Source organism: Lethenteron reissneri, chromosome 36, assembly GCF_015708825.2.
Source record: "Lethenteron reissneri isolate LAM-NWPU_2019-01 chromosome 36, ASM1570882v1, whole genome shotgun sequence".
In the NCBI taxonomy this organism is placed as follows: domain Eukaryota; kingdom Metazoa; phylum Chordata; class Hyperoartia; order Petromyzontiformes; family Petromyzontidae; genus Lethenteron; species Lethenteron reissneri.
The window spans coordinates 11776376-11798985 of NC_083814.1; the positions used below are offsets into that span (position 1 = coordinate 11776376).

The following is a 22610-nucleotide window of genomic DNA, read 5'->3' on the forward strand; positions in this document are numbered from 1 at the left end:
CACAAGCAGAGTGGACAATAACTCAGAGAGTTTTGACTCAACGTTTGACTGTGCCCCACGCCTACGACACCTGGGCAAGCCCTGTTAGCGGTCCCCCCATGCAAACACTAAAGCAGGCTGGGCCCTCTGCTTAGCTTTACAAGATGTGAGAATCGGTCTCGAAACAAGGCACGATCTGGCCCCAGTATGCCGGATAATTTCCCGCTGTGCGCGAGTGTGTTGTACCGTGCGTCACGTGAGTTGCCCCTTCCGCGGGGTTTTGTTTTTTTGCTCGAACATATATATTTAGATTTTCTCGTAAAGCGCTCCCTCCCACGAGCCTTTCGGCACCACGTCCGGCGTTTCACTCCACGTGCCGGGAGCTCCGATCCGATCCACGCCGCTCCATCTGCGAGGTGGACGCGATGTTCGGGCGCGGTCCCTTCTTCGTCGGAGGCTGCCGCTCACCGCTTATCCTTGCCCGATGGCCAATCGCCCCTTTTGGGAAACCGAAGAAGCTCGTGGGAGCGAAACGTCGGACATCGCGCCCAGCAGTTTTGACCGGGGAAACACAGCGGAGGAGAGCTGGTGCTGTTCGAGCTCAACCGGGAAAACCTACGCAGCAGGAATATATTATTTTTGCTTTGCAGCCCGGGCTCTGTGAAAACATGGTTTTACAGCCCTGGGCAGTTTGTGGGGTGGGGTATGGTGGGCGGTGTGGGGGTGGCAGGGGGACTGGGGGGAAGAGATGGGAGATGGAATCGTGAGCAGACGGGCGAGGTCATGCGGTGGTTGTGGATGTACGGCAGCGGTGAGGTTTCTTTTTTTCCCCCCCTTTCCTGATGGGTGGAGGCATCTGGCGACGGAGTGAAATTGCACTTGGCGGTGGTGTTCGACTTGACACACGGATCAGGACCGCGGTTTTATGCTCTCACTGGGGTTTTGTTTTGCCGCTCTTCCCCCGTATCCGTGACGGGGGGAGGGGGGGTCGCCACGGTGGCGAGATGTTAACTCCCTCGCCTGGTCTACAGGAGGTCGTGGGTTCGATCCCGACCGTGGTCCCGTGGATTTTTCTCTGGGTCCTCCAGGGTGGGTGGCCAGCACCACGCCCGGCCGCCTTTGTCTCTCTAGTGGCGATATTTACACATCGCACCAGGTACTCATTTTAGGCTGAGTCGACCTAGAAGCGATTCAGATAATCGTGACCGGTGTTGGCCATGAGTGCCGGCTTCGTAGTACAGCGCTGACCGCTAACCCCACCGCTCCCCGCAGTAATTTTTATTATTATGATTCGCGGTACCGGTGCCACGCGCAAGAAGGATTGGCGATTGGCGTTTCGCGTCGCTGTGCGATCGATCGTCTGGCGACCCGACACCTCGACGCGCTCGAGGCAGCAGCTGTTCCGTCGCGTCCGCCGCCGCATGTAATTAAATCAAAACGAGCATCGCTCGGTGATTTGCCCTCTGGTTACAACGCCCCCCCCCCCCTCTGTACCCCCCCCCGCCCTCTTCCATCCTCCTGGAGAGGAGGAGGGAGGGGGGGAGGAGGAGGGGGTAGGTGGAGGGAGGGAGGGGGGGAGGAGGAGGAGGGGGTAGGAGGAGGGTGGAGGAGGAGGGTGGAGGAAGAGGGTGGAGGGGGGGGAGAAGGAGGGGGGGAGGAGGAGGAGGGGGGAGGAGGAGGAGGGGGGGAGGAGGAGGGGGGGAGGAGGGGGGGGGAGGGGAGACAACGGTAATCCGTGCATTCAATCGTTTAATTAAAACCGCTAAACGGAATTAGACACAAATTCAACACGTTTGTCAATAACTGAGAAAGGTAAAGTATATAAATATATAATGGGCGACATTCCCAGTCAATGATGGCCCCCTCCCTCTGCCTAATACGTTATCATCGCCCAACGCGTCTCGGAGTACGCCATTCACGTTTCCTTCCGTTGGTCGTGCGTCATCACAGCAGCGACCTGAACAAGGAGATGTCCCTCGGAGAGCCACGACAGGTGGCAACGCAAGCTGCCACCTCGCCCCCCCCCCCCCCCCCCCCGCTACTCCATGGCGTTACACACCTCTTGGCCGTCTAATGTGGGGTTAGCGGATCACGGAGACGAGTACCCGCTCGGAGGGGCATGGCGAGTGCATGTCGATGTCCGTAGGTGTTTTTTTTCGTTCACAATGACGCCGAGGGGAAAGGGATATTGAACTAAAAATCTAGATTTGAACTGTTTTGGCTGACTGGCCTTTTTCCAGGAAGTTCGCCTGAAGCATTGCGCTGTTCCTTCCTGTCCGCTGAGTGACGGTAACATCCCCATTGTGGTGTCAGCGAAGCTGCGTCGTGTTATTGCCAGTGCTGGGAGGCGACTCTTTATCTCAATCGGCTCAACACTCCGGGGAATCACGTGACTTGTGCGTGGCCACCCCCACTATGAATCCCTTCTCCCCGCCGTCGACTGTGAAAACAAACGCTGCTCCACGCAAACTCACTTCCGCTCCCTCCTTCCCTTTCTCCCTCTCTTCCCTCCCCTCTCATCATCATCATCCTCTCATCCCCGACATCTTTGACCCCCGATCATTCCTTCTCCCGCACACCTCCAGTCCCCTTCCTGCACCGGAGCTCCCCCAACACGAGACGCGCCGCGAAAGCGCGTACGTGAATCGCTCGGCCTTTTGTGCGTTCTTCTAAAACCATCAGCAGTTCCCAAGTACAGTGGAACCTCGGTATACGTCGTTAATTCGTTCCAGAAGGTAGGACTTATACCGAAAATGACGTATACCAAACGAATTTTTCCCGTAATAAATAAAGGAAAAGAAAATAATCCGTTCCAGAGGAAAATAAATGATATTTTACATGGCATATTATACATTAATGGGGTTGTATAAAATAATTTAGACACCAATTACTAAAATGTATACAGAAGCCACGTGACCGCGCTGCTGCCAGCTGCGCTGGTCACGTGGCGTGCCTCAACCCCGCCCCTCTCGCTTTGTTTCAGTCGTGAACGGGGTCTACGCGGGTACGCGGTGACTCATCTAGCAAACGCGTCGTATCCCAAGCAAGACGTCGTATCCCAAGACATTTTCTCTCTCGAAAAAACACGACGTGTGCCAAATTCGACGTATTCCAAAGCGGTCGTATACCGAGGTTCCACTGTAACTGTGCTGTGGTCCTGCTGTCTTAGCTCGGCATCAAAGTAAATTTGAGAAAATGTGACCCACCTTCAGGCAAGCAGCCGAGATGCAACAGATAGACAACTGTGGACCGGCTTCGTCCACGTTAGAACTCACCAGCACAGTGTAAGCCACCAATTCTCACTGCTGCCAAGTCTGCCTCTGGGAACGATGTTTTGCACGGTGGAGGCCTCACAGCCACACCACGGGGTGTTCCGGCCTCCGCTATCCTTCTGCTATCATGGGTTTTTTTTCTCATCATTTACGGATTTGACAATTCACTCCTTTCTTCCATCCGTTCTCTGATCCTCCCCGTTTCTCTGATCTTGACCCCCTCCGCTAAAACTTTAAGCAGCGCGGAACAATCGTCGTCTTTGTGGTCGAAGACGAACACGGTACAGATCAGTAGCTGTTAAAAACAAACAACAGAATGTCCGGGCGCAGCCCTGCAACCGCTCGCCTCACGCCACCGCTTGCGGAAGGCACCTCCACCGGAGTGAACCCTCGCGTGATATTTGACCTACTCCTCCACATTGACCGGACGTGTCGCAAGATCTTAAGGCGTGCCAACGCTTTGGCCTGCCGCCGATCGCCTCAACCGTGTTGGCGGCGGCGGTGGTGGTGGTGTGCACGCTTGTCTGGCTGGGAGAGGCAGGGACCCGCCCCACTGTTTTCGACCGCCGCGCCTGGAGATGGAATCGAACTGGTCACCTCTGGATTGCAGGTCCCAGTGCGCTGGCCATTACAACCGCTGTGGTCACGGTTGTTGTAAATTGTTGTTGCAGTCGTGGTTGGATTTGTTGGTTTCGTGGTAGGCTGTTGTAATCGTTATACTATGCATAATACGGGTTTTTTTTGGGTTAGATGGCGTAAATATATAAATGTGTCGTTAAACCCGCCACCACCCGACACAGCCAATTAGTAATGTTTGTCAAGTAAATAGAACATGCCAATCGCTGTGTGTTGGAGAGCCAAGCCGCAACATTTACAATCTGAGCACAGATTGTAAATGTTGTGGCTTGGCTCTCCAATCTGTTCTCAGATTGTAAATGTCGTGGCTTGGCTCTCCAATCTGTGCTCAGATTGTAAGTGTTAATTGGCTGTGTCGGGTGGTGTCGGGTTTAACGACACATTTATATATTTACACGATCTAACCCCCAAAACATCTCTTATGGATGATATTGGTCGTGGAAGCCTAATGGTATTAAACATAAAATTATGATCGTGGTGGCTATTTACATTTTTGTGGTTGTTGTATGTGGGGGGTGATATGGGGTAAGATGTGATGACAGCTTTAGTGTCTGGGAGGTCTCGTTCTTTCTTCTTTCGTACGGCTGATGATGACGATGTCTATGCAGAGCAACAACCACGATGTCACATGCTGGTGGCCAGGCCAGCAGACTACCGCGTCAGGAGGAGTAGCAGAGGTGATGATCCCAGTGTGTGTGTGGTGGGGGGAGAGACGCAGAGAGGGAGCTTGAGGTGAGCGAGGTGAGTGTAGATCTCATGGGTACTGGAAGCGGGGCACGGCGGGGGGGGGGGGGAACAGAGAGAGTGGGGGGAGAGAATGGAGAGCGCGGAGAGAGAGAGCGGAGCGAGTGTAAGGCGAGCGGAGCCGATGCAGCAGCAGCGGCAGGCTGCTGGGTTTGGGAACCGGAAAGCATTGATGTTTTGGCCGTTTCCCGCCAGCAAACACCCTCCAGATGCTGACAACCCCCTCCATTCCCCCACCCTCCCCCAACTACATCTCCCCACTCACCCTCTCTGCCCCTCCCGCCCCCAGCTTGGCACGAACACAGGCGCACCATAGCAGGAGGGTATCCGTGCCCCGATTTGTTTTGGGGGCTCGGTGCGATTTCTCTCGAGCATTGAGGCATTCGTTCATCGGTGCTCGTCTGCTGCTCACAGTCCTGATTCAGCGGGGGAAATTCCACATTCCTATGGCGGGGGAGGGGGGTGAGCGGTGAGTCTATCCGTACAGGACGACCACACAATGCGGTTGTCAGCCGGTCCAGTGGACCCCCCCCCCACCCGCAGGCAAGGTCAAGAGTTCGACTCCTGGTCGGGCACGAGGTTGACTCAGCCCATCATCCTTCCCCCGGTGGGTGGGGGGTTGTGGTCTTTGAAATGATGACCACGTTGTGGAGAAGTCAACGGTGATTTGGCGTGGAGCTTGGACGCCGATGAACTTGAGACGTCGATTTCCTCGTTCGACGACTCGAGTAACCGGACAGCAAGGGGAGAGAGAGAGAGGAGGAGGGAGGGAGGGATCGGTGGGAGAGGGGAAAGGAGGAGAATGGGATTGAGGATGGAGGATGGGAGAGATGCAGTGTGAGGGAAGGCAGATGGGAGGGGGAGGAATTGGAGGGGGGTGGGAATGATGGGAGAGCAGGAATGAGGGGATTGACCGAAGGTAAGGAGGGAGAAGGAAGGAGAGAGGGAGGGAGGGAGGAGGGGAAGGAGGGAGGGAATGAGAAATTGAGTGAGGGAGGGGAAGGAGGGAGGGGGGGAGGAAGCAGAAATTGATGGAGGGAGGGAGGGGGGGGAGGCAGTCACGAGCAAGGCAGTGGGAGACGGATGGAGTGGAGTTTGGGGGGGGGGAGGAGGCGGAGAGAGAGCGGCGAGCAGGGGGAGAGAGCGAGGCCACAATTTATTTTTTTATTGGAATTTTTTTTTCCCTGCGATTTTCCTCCCGTGGGAATTGACGTCACCACACGCCGCTGAGCCTCGCGCACTGTACGGCCGAGGTGGTCACCATGGCCGGGACGTTGCCGACTGCCCTCCCCTCCGTGCAGCCGCTGTGCTGCCCAGCCTGGGTTCGAACCCGAGCCCTGGGTGTCCTCTCCTCCTCGCTCGCTCAGGAAGCCTGATGATTGACATTTGGAGCCCGTCGCCCCCAAACAGCTGGGTTTTTGAGCCCCGATTCCTGGGTGACATAATCTGATTGTTATTCTTATTCTAATGTACAGGGCTTCGTCAATCAACTGCTGGATGAACCCCGCCCCCCCCCCCCCTCATGTCACATTGGTCATGCTGGCCAGTGCAGTTCGGTTAAGGGGGGAGCGGGGCCCGATCAGATGTCACTCACAGCTAATGTCGGCCTTGGAGAAGAATCGAACTCAGGTCTATGGGTTCATCATCAGCGAAGCGCTAACTGCTGCGCCACCACTCCACTCCCATCAGATGATGCGTGCGTGAATATAACTTGGCCATTCACTGTGAGAATCCGTGTTTGAGCCCTGGGGCTGTTGTGTGTGTGGTGTGTGTGTCTCTCTTTCTCTCACTACCAGAGGTGCCCAATGTAGCAAGCAGTCCTACAATCGGATTATATAATGGCGAATTAATTACGGAACGTGTAAATGCAACCCGCGTGTGCCGGGCGATGGGGCCGTTATCGCCGAGATAACATCACAGCACTGTCCGCGTCAAACCGGTTGGGATATCTCACGACCCAAGCTGCCAAATCGGATTACGCGCGACGCTTCGCTTGCAGCTGCGTCGAGCACCGTCAGGACGCGGGTCCGGTCCTGGGATTTCTCTCCCACCCCAAGTGGCGAGCGTTCCGAGGCAGGGGGGGTAATCTGCCCGGTCGCTCCACGCGTGCACACGCGCCGCGTGACAACTTATGTGGCTCTTGTTGGGCGGTGGAGGGGGTGTTAGGACAAATTTCATGCAATTACCCGCTCCGTGGTCCTGTTCTGGGTTGTCTTTAGTTTGTTGTCCTTCCCGCGCACCTACGATGAGCGCGGTTGGCTATGTACGGTGTGAAAGAAGTTCAGCATACGTCCGTATACGTGGCCACAGTCGCCGCGCACTGCTGGAGACTTTTTAATTGTACAATTGTTTGTCAAATGTGCCAGGAGAGGGGGTGGCGACGATTGCTATCATTTGTCCAAACGTAGCAATCATTCCCCCCTACAAGCAGACGACCACCCCCATGTCACTCTTAGTGACTTGGCTTCTTCTCAGTCAGTTAAAACAAAATAAACTCCATTTCGTGAAAACGTTTGTGTGTGCGTGCGAATGTGTGTGCGCGTGTGCGTGTGTGCGCGTGTGTGTGTGCACGTGTGCTTGTGTGTGCGTGTGTGTGCGCGTGTGTGTGTGTGTGTGCGTGCTCGCCGTCTCTCCCCCCGCCCGCGCCCTCGCAGCTGGTGAAGCTGTGCGGGGGGATGATCGAGGCGGGCAAGGCGTACAACGTGGCCAACCGCCTCTTCGTCAACGGGCTGCGGGACCTCGTCACCCAGTCCCGCAAGGACGACATGCTCGTGGTCAGGAGCTCTGCCCGCCCACCCGCCCACCCACCCCCCCCCCCCCCCGGGGGATGTGGTTCCTCGTAACCACCGCGGATTCTCCTGCTCCCCTGTATCCACGATCGGTCGCCCGGGACACACGCAAGCTGATTCACGTGGGGGGATGGGGGGGGCGGCGGTGGTGGTAGTCCTTGAAATTTAAATAAATTAGTTTAATAGGGACCTCCTGACATCAATAACAAAAAACATTCAGTGTATTTCACTGGGGACTCGAGGGGTGGGGGTGGTGGGGGGTCGATTGCCCCCCTCACCCCCCTCACCCCCCTCACCCGCTGGGGGCAGCGTTCGTGGCCCTCGCGCAAGAAGGGCCTCACGAAGACTCTCTGAGCCAGACGGGAGGGAGATCGTGAGCGTTGACCTCAGAGGTTTGAGTTTCCTCTGTGCAACAATTGCTGGATCTGGCAGAAGGAAGGAAGCGATGATGTTGAGATGTTATGTCATCAACGGCGTTTGTCCGCAGAGACCCCTTGACTGGACCATGCAAAACTTCCCCCAGATGAACACTTCAGCGTTTACAGACACCCCGCCGATTTGCGACGGCTGTTTCTCTCCTCGGTTGGGCGATTGAACCCTGTGCTCGCGACGGCTCCGTACCCCAGAGACGAGACCGTTAAAAGATTTGATGGGGTGTATTGATAAGAGTGGTGGGAGATATTTATTTAAGAATCACCACTGCTCATGCCCAAAACCGTAAATGGCCAAAGACAAAACAGGGCGATTGAAGGTGTCATGACCCCCCCTCCCCCTATCTTGGACATCTGTGAAAAAGAGCTTCATAGTTCATCAGATTCCTCCAGTCTGAGATAAGAGACTAACCCGTTTCTGGGATTGAGGGGGCAGGGGGCTGCGGCTGAGCTTTCGTGACCTTCACGTGACCTCAACATGACCCCCACGGGACCCCTCACGTGGCCTCAACGTGACCTCTGCATGACCCTCCTTTCCCCGTCTCTCCCTTCCTGTCGAGGATTGGCGCTCGGATAAATCGATAGCGAGTAAACGTCGAGTGGCCGAGACGCCTATCGCGCACGGCTGTTTAGTTTCTTGTTTAAAAAAATAAGTATTTTTAAAAAACTGCCGGGTTGAATTTCCACGCTGGTTTTTGGGTTTAAAATGTCAAAGTCAGCGACAGCGGCAACAACAACAGCTGCCGATGTCGAGATGTAAACAATCGTACAGTGTGGTGTGGCTCCTCAAGAGATAATGTGATCGTCAGATATCCTGGCGTCATGAATATGACGGCTCCTGTTGTTCGGAGGGAAGGGGATGGTGCATCACCATCGTCGCCGGAGTGTTGCTAAGTGATGGCCGCCATCATCATCATCATCACCGGCGAACATCATCAATTAATTTCGTCATCACGACATCATGAATCATCATTCTTGTCATGGTCATCATCACCATCTTCACCAATGTCATCAGTATCATGCAACTGTTTGTTTCCCATTGTGGCTACCCCTATACATCACCATCATCATCACCACCACCATCGCCACCACCACCATCATCATGAGCATCATGTGACCGTGAGCGTTGCTAACCGTGAGTGATGCCCCCCCCCCACCTCCCCCGGGCCCCCCTGTTTCCATGGCAACAGGAGTGTCTGGACAAGTTTGCCTCAGGCCTGCAGGAGGTCGTCAAGTTTTACACGGTGAGCGTTGTGAGATCTTCGAAACAAACAAACAAATAAACCCTCCGCCCAACGCGGAGGAGGGTGTACGACACAACCGTTTGTTCATCACGTGACAACTCGATTACATCCATAAGAGGTTTTTTTGTGTTGGGTTACATGGCGTAAATATAGATGCATCGTTAAACCCGCCACCACCCGACACAGCCGATCAGTAAGGTTTGTCACGTAAACACAACATGCCAATTAGTTACCGGTTGTGTTCATAATCAACGTTTTTGGGTTTAGATCGCGTTATTTATAAATGTGTCGTAACCCTCCACCACCCGACACGGCCAATCAGTAAAAAAGTGTCACGTTGACAAAAGACAAATAGTTCACTGCTTTAGCCCACCGGTGTGTTGAAGCGTGAAACCACAATATTTACAATTTTTGAGTACGTTTTGCTGGTAATTGCATCCAGCATCATCGGGCAATTCGCCAGAATGATTATGAATAATACCGGTTGTGTGTTGGAGAGTAAACCCTCCACAACATTCACAATTCCAGTACCGTGACATTTCTCTGGTAATTGCAACAACCAGCATCATCAGGCGACAGCCAGATTCGTGGAGAAATCTTCCTGTTTCCTTCTGGACTAAAAACTCGATTACAGCCAGGTGGAGGTGGGTGTACGACACACATTTTAGTTTCGGCCAGCGATTCTGACCCCAAAAAATGATCATCTCTTACGAACGCTTGTTTTTTTTTATTAATTGCTGGAATTGTTCGTGAAATTGAGTTGGGTGACCAAATGATATTTGTTTAGGGACTTGTTCGTGCGTTTGTCTTTGGTGGTGGTGGTGTCAGGGGCCACCCACCAACCCACCTCCTCATGCGCCGTGCCGGCCCTTCGTAGGGGAGCGGTGGTGTAGCGGTTAGCGCTACGCTGCGCTACGAACCTGGCGACCCGAGTTCGATTTCCCGCTCGCGGCCAACACTCACTGAACCGGTCCTGGGCCTCCCCTAGGTCGACTCAGCCTCAAATGAGTACCTGGTGCGGTGCACCAGGTACTCATTTGAGACAAAGGCGGCCGGGCGTGGTGGTTCTGGCCACCCACCACCTCGTGTGCCGTGCCGGCCTTAATAGGTGCTCGCTAACAGCACTTGTCCCAACGGTCTGTTAAGGCTACACAGGTGATCTTTGTCTTTGTCAGGGCCCCAGCCGCATCAACTCGCCACGCTTGTCAATCAGGTTAAATGTCGGCGGAGAGACCTTGAATTCGGACCTGGAGAATCTTAAACACAAGTCGGCTTAGTGCCCGTGACATGGCCATTATGAGCTCCCACCCACCCGCCTCCTTTGATGTCCCGTAAATCTGGCCTCGTCTCGGGGAAACAGACACGGCAAGCGGTTTTAGGGGCCCCGACACGAACCGGTCGGAATGTATTTGTAGTCGTTGTTGTTGTCGTTGTCATCACGGCACAACGCGGGTCACGGCGCGATCGGAACGAATTTCAAATCCGCCCCGACTCGAGTGTTGCGCAATGTCCCTTTTAAAAAAAGCTCCACTCGAGGCCAGCTGATGATGGGCGCTGTTTTATTATTATTTCTGTTTTCTGTGTCAGCGGCTTAAGAGCTTTGAACCGGCAACGTGGGGGGGGGGTGGGGGAGGGGAGCACGTGTGTGTGTACGCGTGCAGGGGGGGTGAGTGAGGGGGGGGGGGCTGAGCGGCGGGGGGGGAGTGAGGGGGGGCGAGGGAGTGAGCGAGGCGGCGGGCGAACGAGAGGGGGTGAGCGAGAGGGGGGGAGGGTGAGCGAGAGGGGGGGCGGTTAGCGAAAGAGGGGGGGTGAGCGAGCGATTGAAATCGTGACAGGGAGATGAGAGCGTGCGGGCGAAATCGCGATGTGGAGAGTAGAGCAACAGAGAGGGAGAGAGAGCAAGTGGCAGTGTGACAGAGTGAGCGAGTTGGAGAGTGAATGAGAGAGAGAGAGGGCGAGAGGAATGAGAGAGTGTGAGCGAGATAGTGAGAGAGAGAGAGCGAAATCGTGACAGTGAGAGAGAGAGCGAGGGGAGAGCAACGGAGAGAGAGCGAGGGGAGAGCAACGGAGAGAGAGCGACAGAATGAGCAAGAGAGAGCGAGAGGAATGAGAGAGTGTGAGCGAGCGATTGCGAGAGGGAGAGATACTGAGCTCAGTGTGCGGCAGAGTGAGAGAGAGAAAGCGTTCAGGCTTTGTGAGCCCGTGCCTGCCATAACAATGTAGGGGGCCCCCTGTTTGGCCTCGGTGTGTGCATCGATGGTGATGTAATGCCTCGGTAAGCGACAGTGGAAGGGTGGTGGTGGTTGGGAGGGTAGACAATGGGGGTTATTGGGGGCGGTGGGGAGTCATCTGGTTGCCGATGACATCAACCACCCTGGGGGCGAGTTGGCAGTCGGCGGGTCGCAGGTGACAGACCACGGGGCCGGGGAGATTCTACAGTGAGATGCGTGGACCACAATAGACCTTCGCTGTAATGGTGAACGTGTGACATTGCCCTGGGTTAACAATGGGCATTGTTGTTGTTGTTTTTTTTATGTGCTTCCTTTGATGAACGTTACGAATCGCGAAAAAAAAACGTTCGCCTCCAGTTGCCACGTGGAATTATTTGTTTCGGCGCAAATTAAACACCAAAGTAAATTAATTCTAGCAAAATAAAACCTTCTTAGCCCTCGTTAGCCAGGGAATCCCATCACTGGGCAAATTAATGATACACCCCACCCCCCCTTACCACCAGCCGCCCACCCCAACATATTTTGGGGTCACAAATTCGATTTAAGAATCAATTTTGCTCGTCTGCTTTGTCACCCTCCAAATGTTTGTGCGCTGCCGATCCTCTCGACGCCTGTGGCGCTCCGTCTCACCGCTACCCCCTTCGTACCGCGGCCTCGCGCGCTGCCGCCGCCGCCACCGCCTGCGCCGTCGAGCGGCACGCGACGGGGAACGCTTTTCGGGACGATCGCACGCTCGAGAGACGTCGGAGGAGGACGCCCCGTCGAGCCTCGCCAATCTCGACGTTGCGGGGGCAGGCGCCTGCCCCCCGGTTGAGCCACGGCCGATGATGAGCGCTTGGCGCGAGTGGTGGTGCAGCGGACAACGCACCGCGCTACGAACCCGGCCTCGGCCGAGTTCAATTCCCGCTCGCGACCGGTGGCAGCGGCGAGTCACATCTGAACCGGTCCTTGGCAGAGCGCTCTCGCGCGCTTTAAATGGGCATCCCCCTGCGATACGAAAAACAGCAGCGGTATAAACGGGTAACCAGGGACGCGAGTGGTGGCGTTGGGATAACGTGTGGGAAACCCCCGCTCTTCCAGGCGGGCTAACTACCCTGGGGTAATATGCTCGAGTCTGGAGGGGCTATCCGAAGCTCCCTCGGGTGGAGGTCACTTCCGCCGGCGGTTGCGCTGAACGCGGCGCGTTTGCAGGGCTGCGCCCATGCATTCTGCCCGCGTGTGTGCGCCCGCGGGCGGGTTCTAAAAAATGTGTCGTGACTACCAAATCTATTGTCTACGGGATTGCGTAACAATGCTCGGAGAACACGTGCCTGTACACGCCTGGGCCAGAAAAATCTACCCCCTCCCCGCCTCTCGGCCGTGTTGCTGCTACTGTTTGTTATTCACGAACACTGCCCTCTTGCTCCCGTGCCATGGGCACGTCGGGCAAGGCCGAGACACAGAGGTCGCAACCGGGTACCCGATACCCGTACCCTACCCGATACCCGGCTACCCGTACCCGGCCGGGTACGGGTACGGGTATCCGTTTGCGACCCTGGTGCGGCCGGGTACGGGTAAGGAATCAAAACCCGTTTGCGACCTCTGCCGAGACATCTCCATGGCGATCTGTCCGGGGGAGAAGCGAGCTCCGCGCCGGTTCTGTTACGCAATGGGCGACGCCTTTGGGATTGGCCTTTGTCCAGCGGTGGATTGAGCGTGGCTGATGACGGGCGATGACGTTGAGGAATTGACGGAAGCACCCCTCTAGGCTGACCTCAGAGGTCGCAAACGGGTTTTGATTCCTTACCCGTACCCGTACCCGGCTGCACCAGGGTCGCAAACGGGTACCCGTACCCGTACCCGGCCGGGTACGGGTAGCCGGGTATCGGGTAGGGTACGGGTATCGGGTACCCGGTTGCGACCTCTGGCTGACCTTTTCCCGCGCTCCGTTTCCGCCGGCCGAGACGCCGCTCGCCGCTGACGTTAGCCGTTTGTTGGCGCCAGCCACTGTGCCGCCTGGGCCAGAGTTTACGGTCATTTAAACCGTCACCGTTGTCGACTGGGCCTCAAATGAGTCCGTCTCATTTGCGTTGTCCACCTCGTTTGTATCGCCCGTCTTGTATTGTCCTTCCCGCTCGCATTATTGTCCATCTCGTTTGTTCGGCCACGGATACGCGGACAGTTCACGTGATGTCCTCGCCCCTAGCGAGCACGGCCTTGCTGAGGCGTTCGTTTCGCGCCGTGCATTTCTCCTGCACGGTATCCACGCCGTCGCCGCCACCGCCTGCCCTGCGCTGTCCCCCGGCGCACTCCCTCGGCCGCCCCCTGGTTCTCCCTGGCTCCCTGAGACGCCGCGTGTCACCGTCCGCTCTGTGCGCCCACAGGTGCTGTTCGATCAGGCACACCGCTCCATCAAGCTGCAGCTGCAGAAGTTCGTCAAAGAGTAAGCGGGCGGCCGTGCGACGGCTGTGCATCTCGCGTGCGCGTGTCTCTGTCCGTGTGGTCCTGGGGCCTCCCTTAGGTCGACTCAGCCTCAAATGAGTACCTGCTGCGGTGTATAAGTATCACCACTGGGGAGACAAAGGCGGCCGGGCGTGGTGCTAGCCACCCACCCCCTCGTGTGCCGGGCCGGCCTTCGTAGGCGCTACTCACGAACAGCACTTGCCCCAAAAGTCAGTTAAGGCTATACAGGGGATCTTTGTCTTTGTGTGTGTAGACTAAAGTTGTGATCACAGGCGTGTTGTTAGTGTAAGGGTGAGCGTGTGAGTGTGTGAGGATAAGGATGAGTGTGTTGAGCGTGTGAGTGCGTGAGGATAAGGATGAGTGTGTTGAGTGTGAACGTGAGAGAATGTGATGATGAGTGTCAGAGTGAGAGTGTGAGCTTTAGGGCGACCCGAGTTCGATTCCCGCTCACGGCCAACACCGCCAGTGACGATTATATTATCTGAACTGGTCCTGGGCCTCCCCTAGGTCGACTCGGCCTCAAATGAGTACCCGATGCTGTGTGTAAACATCGCCACCGGGGAGACAAAGGCGGTCCGGCATGGTGCTGGCCACCCACCCCCTCGTGTGCCGTGCCGGCCTTCATAGTTGCTATTCGCTAACTGCACTTGCCCATACAGTCCGTTAAGGCCACACGGGTGATCTTTGTCTCTACGAGGGCGAGAGTGCGGAGGTCACGGCGACGTCAACGCGGCACCCAACCGCCGATCCGTCGCCCCCCTTCCGATCCGCTCCCATCCGACTAAGGCCCACCAACCCCCCCCCGCCGCCACTCCCTCCCCCCCACCCCCCCCACCCCCTCACCCCTGCGTTGCCCCCCGCAGGGACGTGAAGAAGCTGAAGGAGACGAAGAAGCACTTTGAGAAGATGAGCGAGGACATGGAGGGGGCGCTGGCGCGCAACGCGCAGGTGTCGCGCACGCGGCCGCACGAGATGGAGGAGGCGAGCGCCGCCCTTGCCTCCACACGCAAGTGCTTCCGCCACCTGGCGCTCGACTACGCGCTGCAGGCACGGGCACGCGAGCACCACCACAACAACAACAATAACACAACAACAACACAACAACAACACAACAACACCTGGCGCTCGACTACGCGCTGCAGGCACGGGCACGCGAGCACCCCCACAACAACAACAATAACACAACAACAACACAACAACAACACAACAACACCTGGCGCTCGACTACGCGCTGCAGGCACGGGCTCGCGAGCACCGCCACAACAACAACAACAATAACACAACAACAACACAACAACACCTGGCGCTCGACTACGCGCTGCAGGCACGGGCACGCGAGCACCGCCACAACAACAACAATAGCACAACAACAACACAACAACAACACAACAATAACACTACGACGTAACAGCAACACAATGACAGCAATAACACAGCAACAACACAACAACAACACGACAAGAACACAACAATAATACAATGACGTAACAGCAATACAACGACAGCAATAACACAACAACAACACACTGATAATACAACAATAACACAACAACAGCACAGCAATATCACAACAACAACACAACGACATAACATCACAACAACAATAACACGACAACACAACAACACCTGACGCTCGACTACGCGCTACAGGCACGGGCACGCAAGCACCCCCACAACAACAACAATAACACAACAACACAACAACAAACCAGTAAAAACTCAACAATAACACAACAACAGCACAACACCACTCCTTACTGGATAGGCGCACGCAGGCAGTCGTGACTGGGAGAAAAGCAGATACATCCAACAACCCTTAGAACCAGAACGAGCATGGAAAGTGAAATTGTTACTGTGAGTGTGCATCTGCATCGGCATAGATTTTTAATATCCTGTTCTCATGAAGTCCTTTTTCTTGCACACACACACACAAAGACAAAGATCCCCCGTATAGCCTGGAACAGCCTGTTGGGGCAAGTGTTCTTAGCGAGCACCTACGAAGGCCGGCGTGGCACACGTGGGGGTGGATGGCCAGCACCACGCCCGGCCGCCTTTGTCTCCCTAGTCGTGATGTTTATGTAGCGAGTCACTTTGGAGACACTAATAGTAGGAGGCACATGCGTTTATTCTACACTTAAACACTTCTGTTCACACGCGGGATAACTACGGAAGGGTGAGGACAGCCAGGACGCCGCCTGACCCACGACGCCGAGGAGACAAGATCGCAGAGGTCAGACGCGGCACGACAGGTTCCACTCCACACGACAGCCCCGATCCAGCCTCGGGACCTCCCTTTTATACCCCCCAGCGTGGCCTGGCTCCGCGCTCGGCCACGCCCCCTTATGGAACCTACCAGAAGGTTCTGGGCTATACCCCACGTGTCCCCTTTGTAGCCTTTGCCCTACATCCCTTACCCCGGCCTATCACGTGCCCTGTTAGCCGACCAGGCTGCTACGTCCTCGGATGCCCTCTCTCTGCCAGCAACCAGCGCTACGCACCCTCGTGACCCATTCCATGGGACTGCATCGGCTGCTACACCCATAATTCCCCGCTCTGTCAGTAACCAGCGCTACGTGCCGTAGTGACCCATGCTACGTCGCTACATCTACACACCGCACCAGGTACTTTTTTGAGGCTAACTAAGGGGAGGCCCAAGACCAGTTGAGATAATCGTCACTGGTTGTTGTCCGTGAGCGGGAATCGAGTTTGGGTCGCCGGGGTCCATAGCACCGGCGCGCTAACCACTGCGCCACCACTCCCTCCACACACAGACGCACAAAAATCCACATTGACACGCACACATGTAAAGTCAATATCAATCAATACACTAATTGAAGGTCTGTGCACGCGCGTCGTGTTTAATGTAAGCGGCTCCTCCCTCCCTCCGATGAGATCCACTCAGCAGCTCGAACCACGCCGCGCTCCAGGACCCCCCTAGACCTTGAAGTGGTGGGGGGGGGGGGGGTTCGGGGGGGGGGGGGGGCTCAGTGTGGCTGGCCAGGACCCGCTAGTGGTGAGGTGGGGGCAGGCAACAAATCCCCTTCACGATACTTACCTGCTCGTTAAAAACACTCAATGGCATTCATCGATAACTCTGCCTGTATCTGTGGCCCTTCTGCGTCGCAGCGACGGCCTCTTGTCACAGCAGTGATGTGCTATGCAGCAGGGCCATTTGCCCGAAGCGTGGAATGATCACTTTCAACAGATGTGTAGACTGGGAATGAGCGCCGCCTTGATGCTGCTTTAAGCAGGAAATCACTTCGGAATGTTTTTTTTAAATCAAGGTTTAAAAAGCCGGCGGGCTGGAGTGACCCAGCCACCGGTCCACAAAGGGGGGCACGGGTAAATTGAACAGGGGGGCCCCCCATTGCATTCCTTGTATGTATCTTGAACTTCTTTCACACCGTACGTTGCCAATCACATTTTCCACAATCAGCCTAGGGCCCTGTCACAAACCGTGCCGTCTACTGCGATGGGGTTTGGCACAACACCGGCGGCGCCAGGCCCTGGTTACAAATCGGCTCCTCTGCTGCCACCCCGAAACCGAAGACACAGGGCGCCAATTCCACGGGTCAGGTGACGTGGCTCGTGCCCGTGACCACCGCCAGGGTGGCGTGGCTATTGAGCGGGCAGGTGGTGCACGGCGGAGTGGGCGGATGGATGGATGGGTGGGCGGGGGGCCCATGCCAACACCGCTGCACCAGCGCGGCGAGTGTGGCGGGCGCGGTGAGTGTCGGCTGGAGGCTCGCGTGGCCAAGCGTTGAGCCGGATGGGTGCTGAAGGGCCCTCTCGTCGGGGTCTTACAACGCAAAGTGACGCCAAAATCCTGGGGGGGTTCCAATCCGGACTTTATCCGCCCACGATTGACCAGAAAATCTCTCTCTCTATGTGTATATATTTATACGTCGCTACATGTGATCACGTCTGTAATGGGCCACGTTTTGGGCAATGGCCCTTCTGTGGAAGAAGGAGGGGCCATTGAAATGTTGCCTGCTGCATGTTTTGAAGACCGCAGAGGTCAGGCTCTGCGGTAATCGCAGGATCATGAGAGGTGACGGCGGAGGAAGTGGATTGACCTTGGCTGACGATGAAAACCATTTTTGTTATACTGTATTCTACGAAGAGGCTAATTCCCAGCAAAGGGATGGGGAAATCCCAGTGATGACCAACGGAAATCTGCGCCCCCACCACCACCACCACCACCTCGCCCTCCGTCCGCGAAACGCTCGTTTGATCGCGAGAAAACTCTGGGCCAGAGTCGCATATCTCGGCCGAAACGCGCCGACTTGGCGGGCGGCCCCGGTGCTCCCACTGGTGGAGACGTTGGAACGATTTTTCCAAATCTCAGAGAAGGAGGAGTGAGTGGGAGGCAGCATTGGCGGTGCTGCCTCTGGACACGACACGATCGAAGCTCCGTGTGTTGAACGCTCCTGGCGTGCGTGGGCGCGTGCGTATAGAGCGGGGGCGCAGTGGATAGCGCGCTGTTACCACGAACCTGGCCTTCCTAGTTTGATTCTCGGTCTCGGCCAACAGCGTTGACAAATTTACCAACTGGTCCTGGGTTGCCCGCCTAGGATGGCTTGGCTTTAACTTAGCATCTGGTGCTGTGTGTAATAAAAATCATCACTGGGGAATCAAAGGCGGCCCGGCGTGGTGTTGCTTGCCACACCACCCCTCCTCACAGGTGTGCCGTGCCGGCCTTAATCGGTGCTCGCTAACAGCACTTGCCCCAGCATCCTGTTAAAGGCTATGGGGGGATCTTTGTCCTTGTATGTGTGTATGGGTGTGGGGTAGTGTAGTGGTTAGCGCGCCGCGCTATGAACCCAGCGACCCGAGTTCGATTTCCGCTCATGGCCAACACCAGTGACGATAATCTGAACCAGTCCTGGGCCTCCCCTAGAGCGACTCGGCCTCAAATGAGTCCCTAGTGTGGTGGGTAAACATCGCCACTGGGGAGACAATGGCGACCGGGCGTGGTGCTGGCGACCCACCCCTTCGTGCGCCGGTCCCGCTTTCATAGGTGCTCGCCAACAGCACTTGCCCCAACGGTCTGTTCAGGCTATACGGGGGATCGTTGTCTCTGTGTGCATGTGTACGTGTGTGCGATCCTCCCTTCATCGCGTACGCACCGTTGTTTTTGCATGGGAAGCGACCTAAACGGTGCAGGCAGGGGGTGGGGGGGGGACGCTGAGCACCGATGGCGCGGCGCCAAACCTGCAAGTTCAGGAAACCATTATTTTAACGGAAAAAAATAAAAACCCCACAGTCCTCCATAACCGTAACACAGACGCGTGTTGCGTGCGCACGTGTGACGCGACACCGATGCACGTGGTGGCGACGCATCGCTTAGGAACCCGTGAGGATCTTGGAAGCGGGTGGTGTGTATTATTCTACCGGCTGATACACACACACGCACACACGCACGCACACGCGCACGCCGCAGTAATCACCAGGGCGGCCCGACGGATTCGAACCGCGAACCTACGCCGCAAGTAGCGAGTGAGCGCGGTGCCACGGGGCCCCACAAGCAGCCGACGGTTCTGGTGAAACGGCTGAAAATGTTTGAAAGAAACGAAAACAAATCGTCTTGGTGGGGGGGGCGGGGGCGGGCGGGGGTTTCCCACCTTCGGGAGGCACGATGCTGTTCAGAGTCATCGACTAATTACACATTTATTATTTTTTTAATTGACCGATCGACCCCTGTGTGTCGCGCCATGGGGATCGGGAATCATCGCTGCCTTTGCCCGTTTGTCCGTGTGATCGTCGCGTTTCAATTTGTCTCATTTTGTCTCATTTTGTCTCATTCTGTCTCGCAGATCAACGTTCTTCAGACCAAAAAGAGACTGGAGGTTCTCGATTCGGTACGGATTCGGGGTTTCGTGTTTTTTTCTTTTCCCGGCTGTGACGCCGTTGACTGCCGTCCGCTCTGCCGTGTTGTTCTCCATCGTTAATCCCCCCCCAACAGAATCTCCCTCTCGAGGTTTCTTTCCGTCGCACCTCGTCCGCCCCTCTCACCTCCTCAACTCATCCTGGCGTCTCCCCCGTCCCCCTCGCTTCTCTCCGCGCTTCTAACCGTCTCCCACTCGCGCAGTCGCTCCCTCTTGGCTCCAATCGCCACTGGCCTTTCCCCTATCGTCTCTCTATGTCTGCCTGCCTGCCTGCATGTCCATCTATTCGTCCAATTTCCGTGCCTGTCTGCCCGTGGCCCTATCTGCCCGTCTTCCTTGCCTGTCCGTCTGCCCGCCCGCCTGTCCTCCCGTCCCCGTCTACTCTGTCTGGGTTCTCACCGCGCCCGCGCGCCTCTCTCCCCCCCCCTGGCAGATGCTCTCCTACATGCACGCGCAGTACGCCTTCTTCCAGCAGGGCTTCGACCTCCTCAACAACCTCGACCCCTACATGAAGAACCTCGCTTCGCAGGTGAGCGGGGTCGCCACCGCTGAGGCTCGCGAAGCCGGCGCACGGCACGGCGAGAGCCGTCGGCGGCTCGTTACGTGGGCCGGTGGGGCCGGTGGGGCCGGTGGGACCAGCGGGACCGGTAGGATGTACACGTGTCTGTGTGTGTGTGTGAATGTACACATGTACATCCACACAAACACGCGTCTGCACGTGTGTGTGTGTGTGAATGCACACGTGTCGACTCGTGTGTGCGCATGCAGCCTTAGCCGGCCCCACTCCTCTAGGTTTCTTTCACACGTATTCCCCCCAACCCTCCCCCCCGCTGTCTCTAACCCTCCTCCCCCAGCCCTTTGTAGTTCTGCTTCTGCCTCCCACTCTCAGCCTCCTTCCCTTCTTGCATCTCTCCCTCCCTCTTCCTCTCTCTGTCCTGACTCACTCTCTCCCCTTCTCCTCCTACCAACAGCTTCCCCCACCCCTCACCTTCTCTCTCTCTCCCCTGCTCTTGCCGTTCCCTGTTTATCTTGAACTCGGTTCCATTCCATTCTCTCTCTCTGTTTCTCTTCTGCTCCGTCTCCTCTTGCTCTCTCCTCGCTCTCCCACACTCTCCCTTTCCTCTCCCCGCCCAGTCAGCGTTGGCTGCCGACCCATGTAGGCCACGATGTCTCGGGGACACGTGGCATTCCGCCACCGACGCTATTTGATTCATTTTGTTGTTTTGTGTGCGGGGGTCTTTTATTACTATTTGTTTTATTCCCCCGTCTTTAAAGTTTGAATAGTCAAAAAAGATGACGCTTCGTTTGAGAATAAGGGCGGAATTCAAATGAAGGTTGTGGGAGGGAGCCACTATGTGGCCGTTGAGAGTCGCTAGGGCCTGACTAACCCGCAAGCCAATGAGGCTGTCGGCGTTAGGCCCTAGGCCCTTTAGGCCCTCGCTTCCGCGTTGAAGTAGCAGCTGAGCGACGGTGTAGCACTGCCAGGGAGCGATTTATGTTCGATGAATTCACCCTGAGTCGAATACACGTGTTAATTTTTACAAAGGTTAATACGTACTTTTCATGACTTAATAATGTTTTGCTTGTTTGCAATATGCAGTACATTGTGAGGCCTTTCCCTCCTATTCGCCTTAGGGCCCTCGTAACCGTTATCCGGCCCATGTTGTTGCGTCCAATGTGCCCCATCTCGCCGGAACTCGGGGGATCTACGCCGGACACCGTGGTAGATGTTTCACGGCTTTGTGTGCCGAGTAGCTCGGGAGGATTCTTCGACTCCTCTGGCGCATCCCGACGACGGCGCTTGGCCAATTGAGTTTCCGAGAATTTGGTGTTCGTGCGGGAACCCGGAGAACAGCGCACCCAGCAACCCGCTCTGCAACCACCGATTAGCACGGCTTGGCTACGTACGGTGCGAAAGAAGTTCAACGTACATACGTACAACTTGTTTCATACGATGACCTGGCCATACCTCTTGCAGCCCGCCATGCCTCCAACACCTGGCAAGCCCTGTGATGCAGGTCACCCAGTAACAATGCAACGTTGGGACGATGTTGATCCCTCCTAATGGTTGACACGGCCACTGAAAAGAGGCCAAAACGCACCTTTATCCCACCAGCATGATAATATTCGTCGCTCTATCAATCATCATCATTATCATCACTCTGGGGTCAGTAAAAATGAGTTCCAGACGGTGAGGCTCGTGTACTTAGCGTCCGTGTGCCAACAACTCTTCGTCGTGCGAGGAGGTAAAATCTGGAGCCCGGCATAAGACCGTGGAGTTTACCCCCGCTGAGCGGCGCGCGGCCATGGTGCCCCCTTCCTCGCTGTGTCCCAGCTGGACCAGCTGGTGGTGGAGTCGGCCGTGGAGAAGAGGGAGATGGAGCACAAGCACGCGCTCATCCAGCAGAAGGTGCGAGCACACGCGGGGGACACGCGGGGGACACGTGGGGGACACGTGGGGGACACGCGGGGGACACGTGGGGGACACGCGGGGGACACGTGGGGGACACGTGGGGGACACGTGGGGGACATGCGGGGGACACGCGGGGGACACGTGGGGGACACGCGGGGGACACGTGGGGGACACGTGGGGGACATGCGGGGGACACGTGGGGGACACGTGGGGGACACGTGGGGGACACGCGGGGGACACAGACACAAGAGGGACACGCGGTGGACACGCACGGGACACGCGGGGGACACGCGGGGGACACAGACACAACAGGGACACGTGGTGGACACAGCGACGCACGGCGGCACACGGGGACGTGTGCGGAGGCACAGGGACAAGCAGCGAGACACACATATGAAGAGAAGTGCGGAGAGAGGCTCGGGTAGGCACTGGGGTGTGTGGGGTTGCATGGGGATGCGTGGGGATGCGTGGAGTGCATGGAGATGCGTGGAGTTGCATGGAGATGCGTGGGGGTGGCATGGAGATGCGTGGAGTTGCGGGG

The 22610-nt window shown here is 56.5% G+C and overlaps 1 protein-coding gene across 7 annotated transcripts in view; it reads left to right on the plus strand.

Annotated features, from left to right (window-relative positions):
• Window positions 1-22610, plus strand: part of ACAP1 (ArfGAP with coiled-coil, ankyrin repeat and PH domains 1) — a 77847-nt gene that overhangs the window by 21831 nt on the left and 33406 nt on the right. For 6 of the 7 annotated variants that reach the window (XM_061566145.1, XM_061566144.1, XM_061566140.1 and 3 more), the window contains 7 exons: window positions 7286-7405; window positions 9042-9095; window positions 13690-13748; window positions 14632-14815; window positions 19585-19629; window positions 20090-20185; window positions 21992-22066. In XM_061566145.1, coding sequence (XP_061422129.1) covers window positions 7286-7405; window positions 9042-9095; window positions 13690-13748; window positions 14632-14815; window positions 19585-19629; window positions 20090-20185; window positions 21992-22066 — 633 coding nt within the window. Of the gene's footprint in view, window positions 1-7285; window positions 7406-9041; window positions 9096-13689; window positions 13749-14631; window positions 14816-15073; window positions 15093-19584; window positions 19630-20089; window positions 20186-21991; window positions 22067-22610 lie in introns of those variants that run through there. The other variant, XM_061566147.1, reaches the window with a different exon arrangement.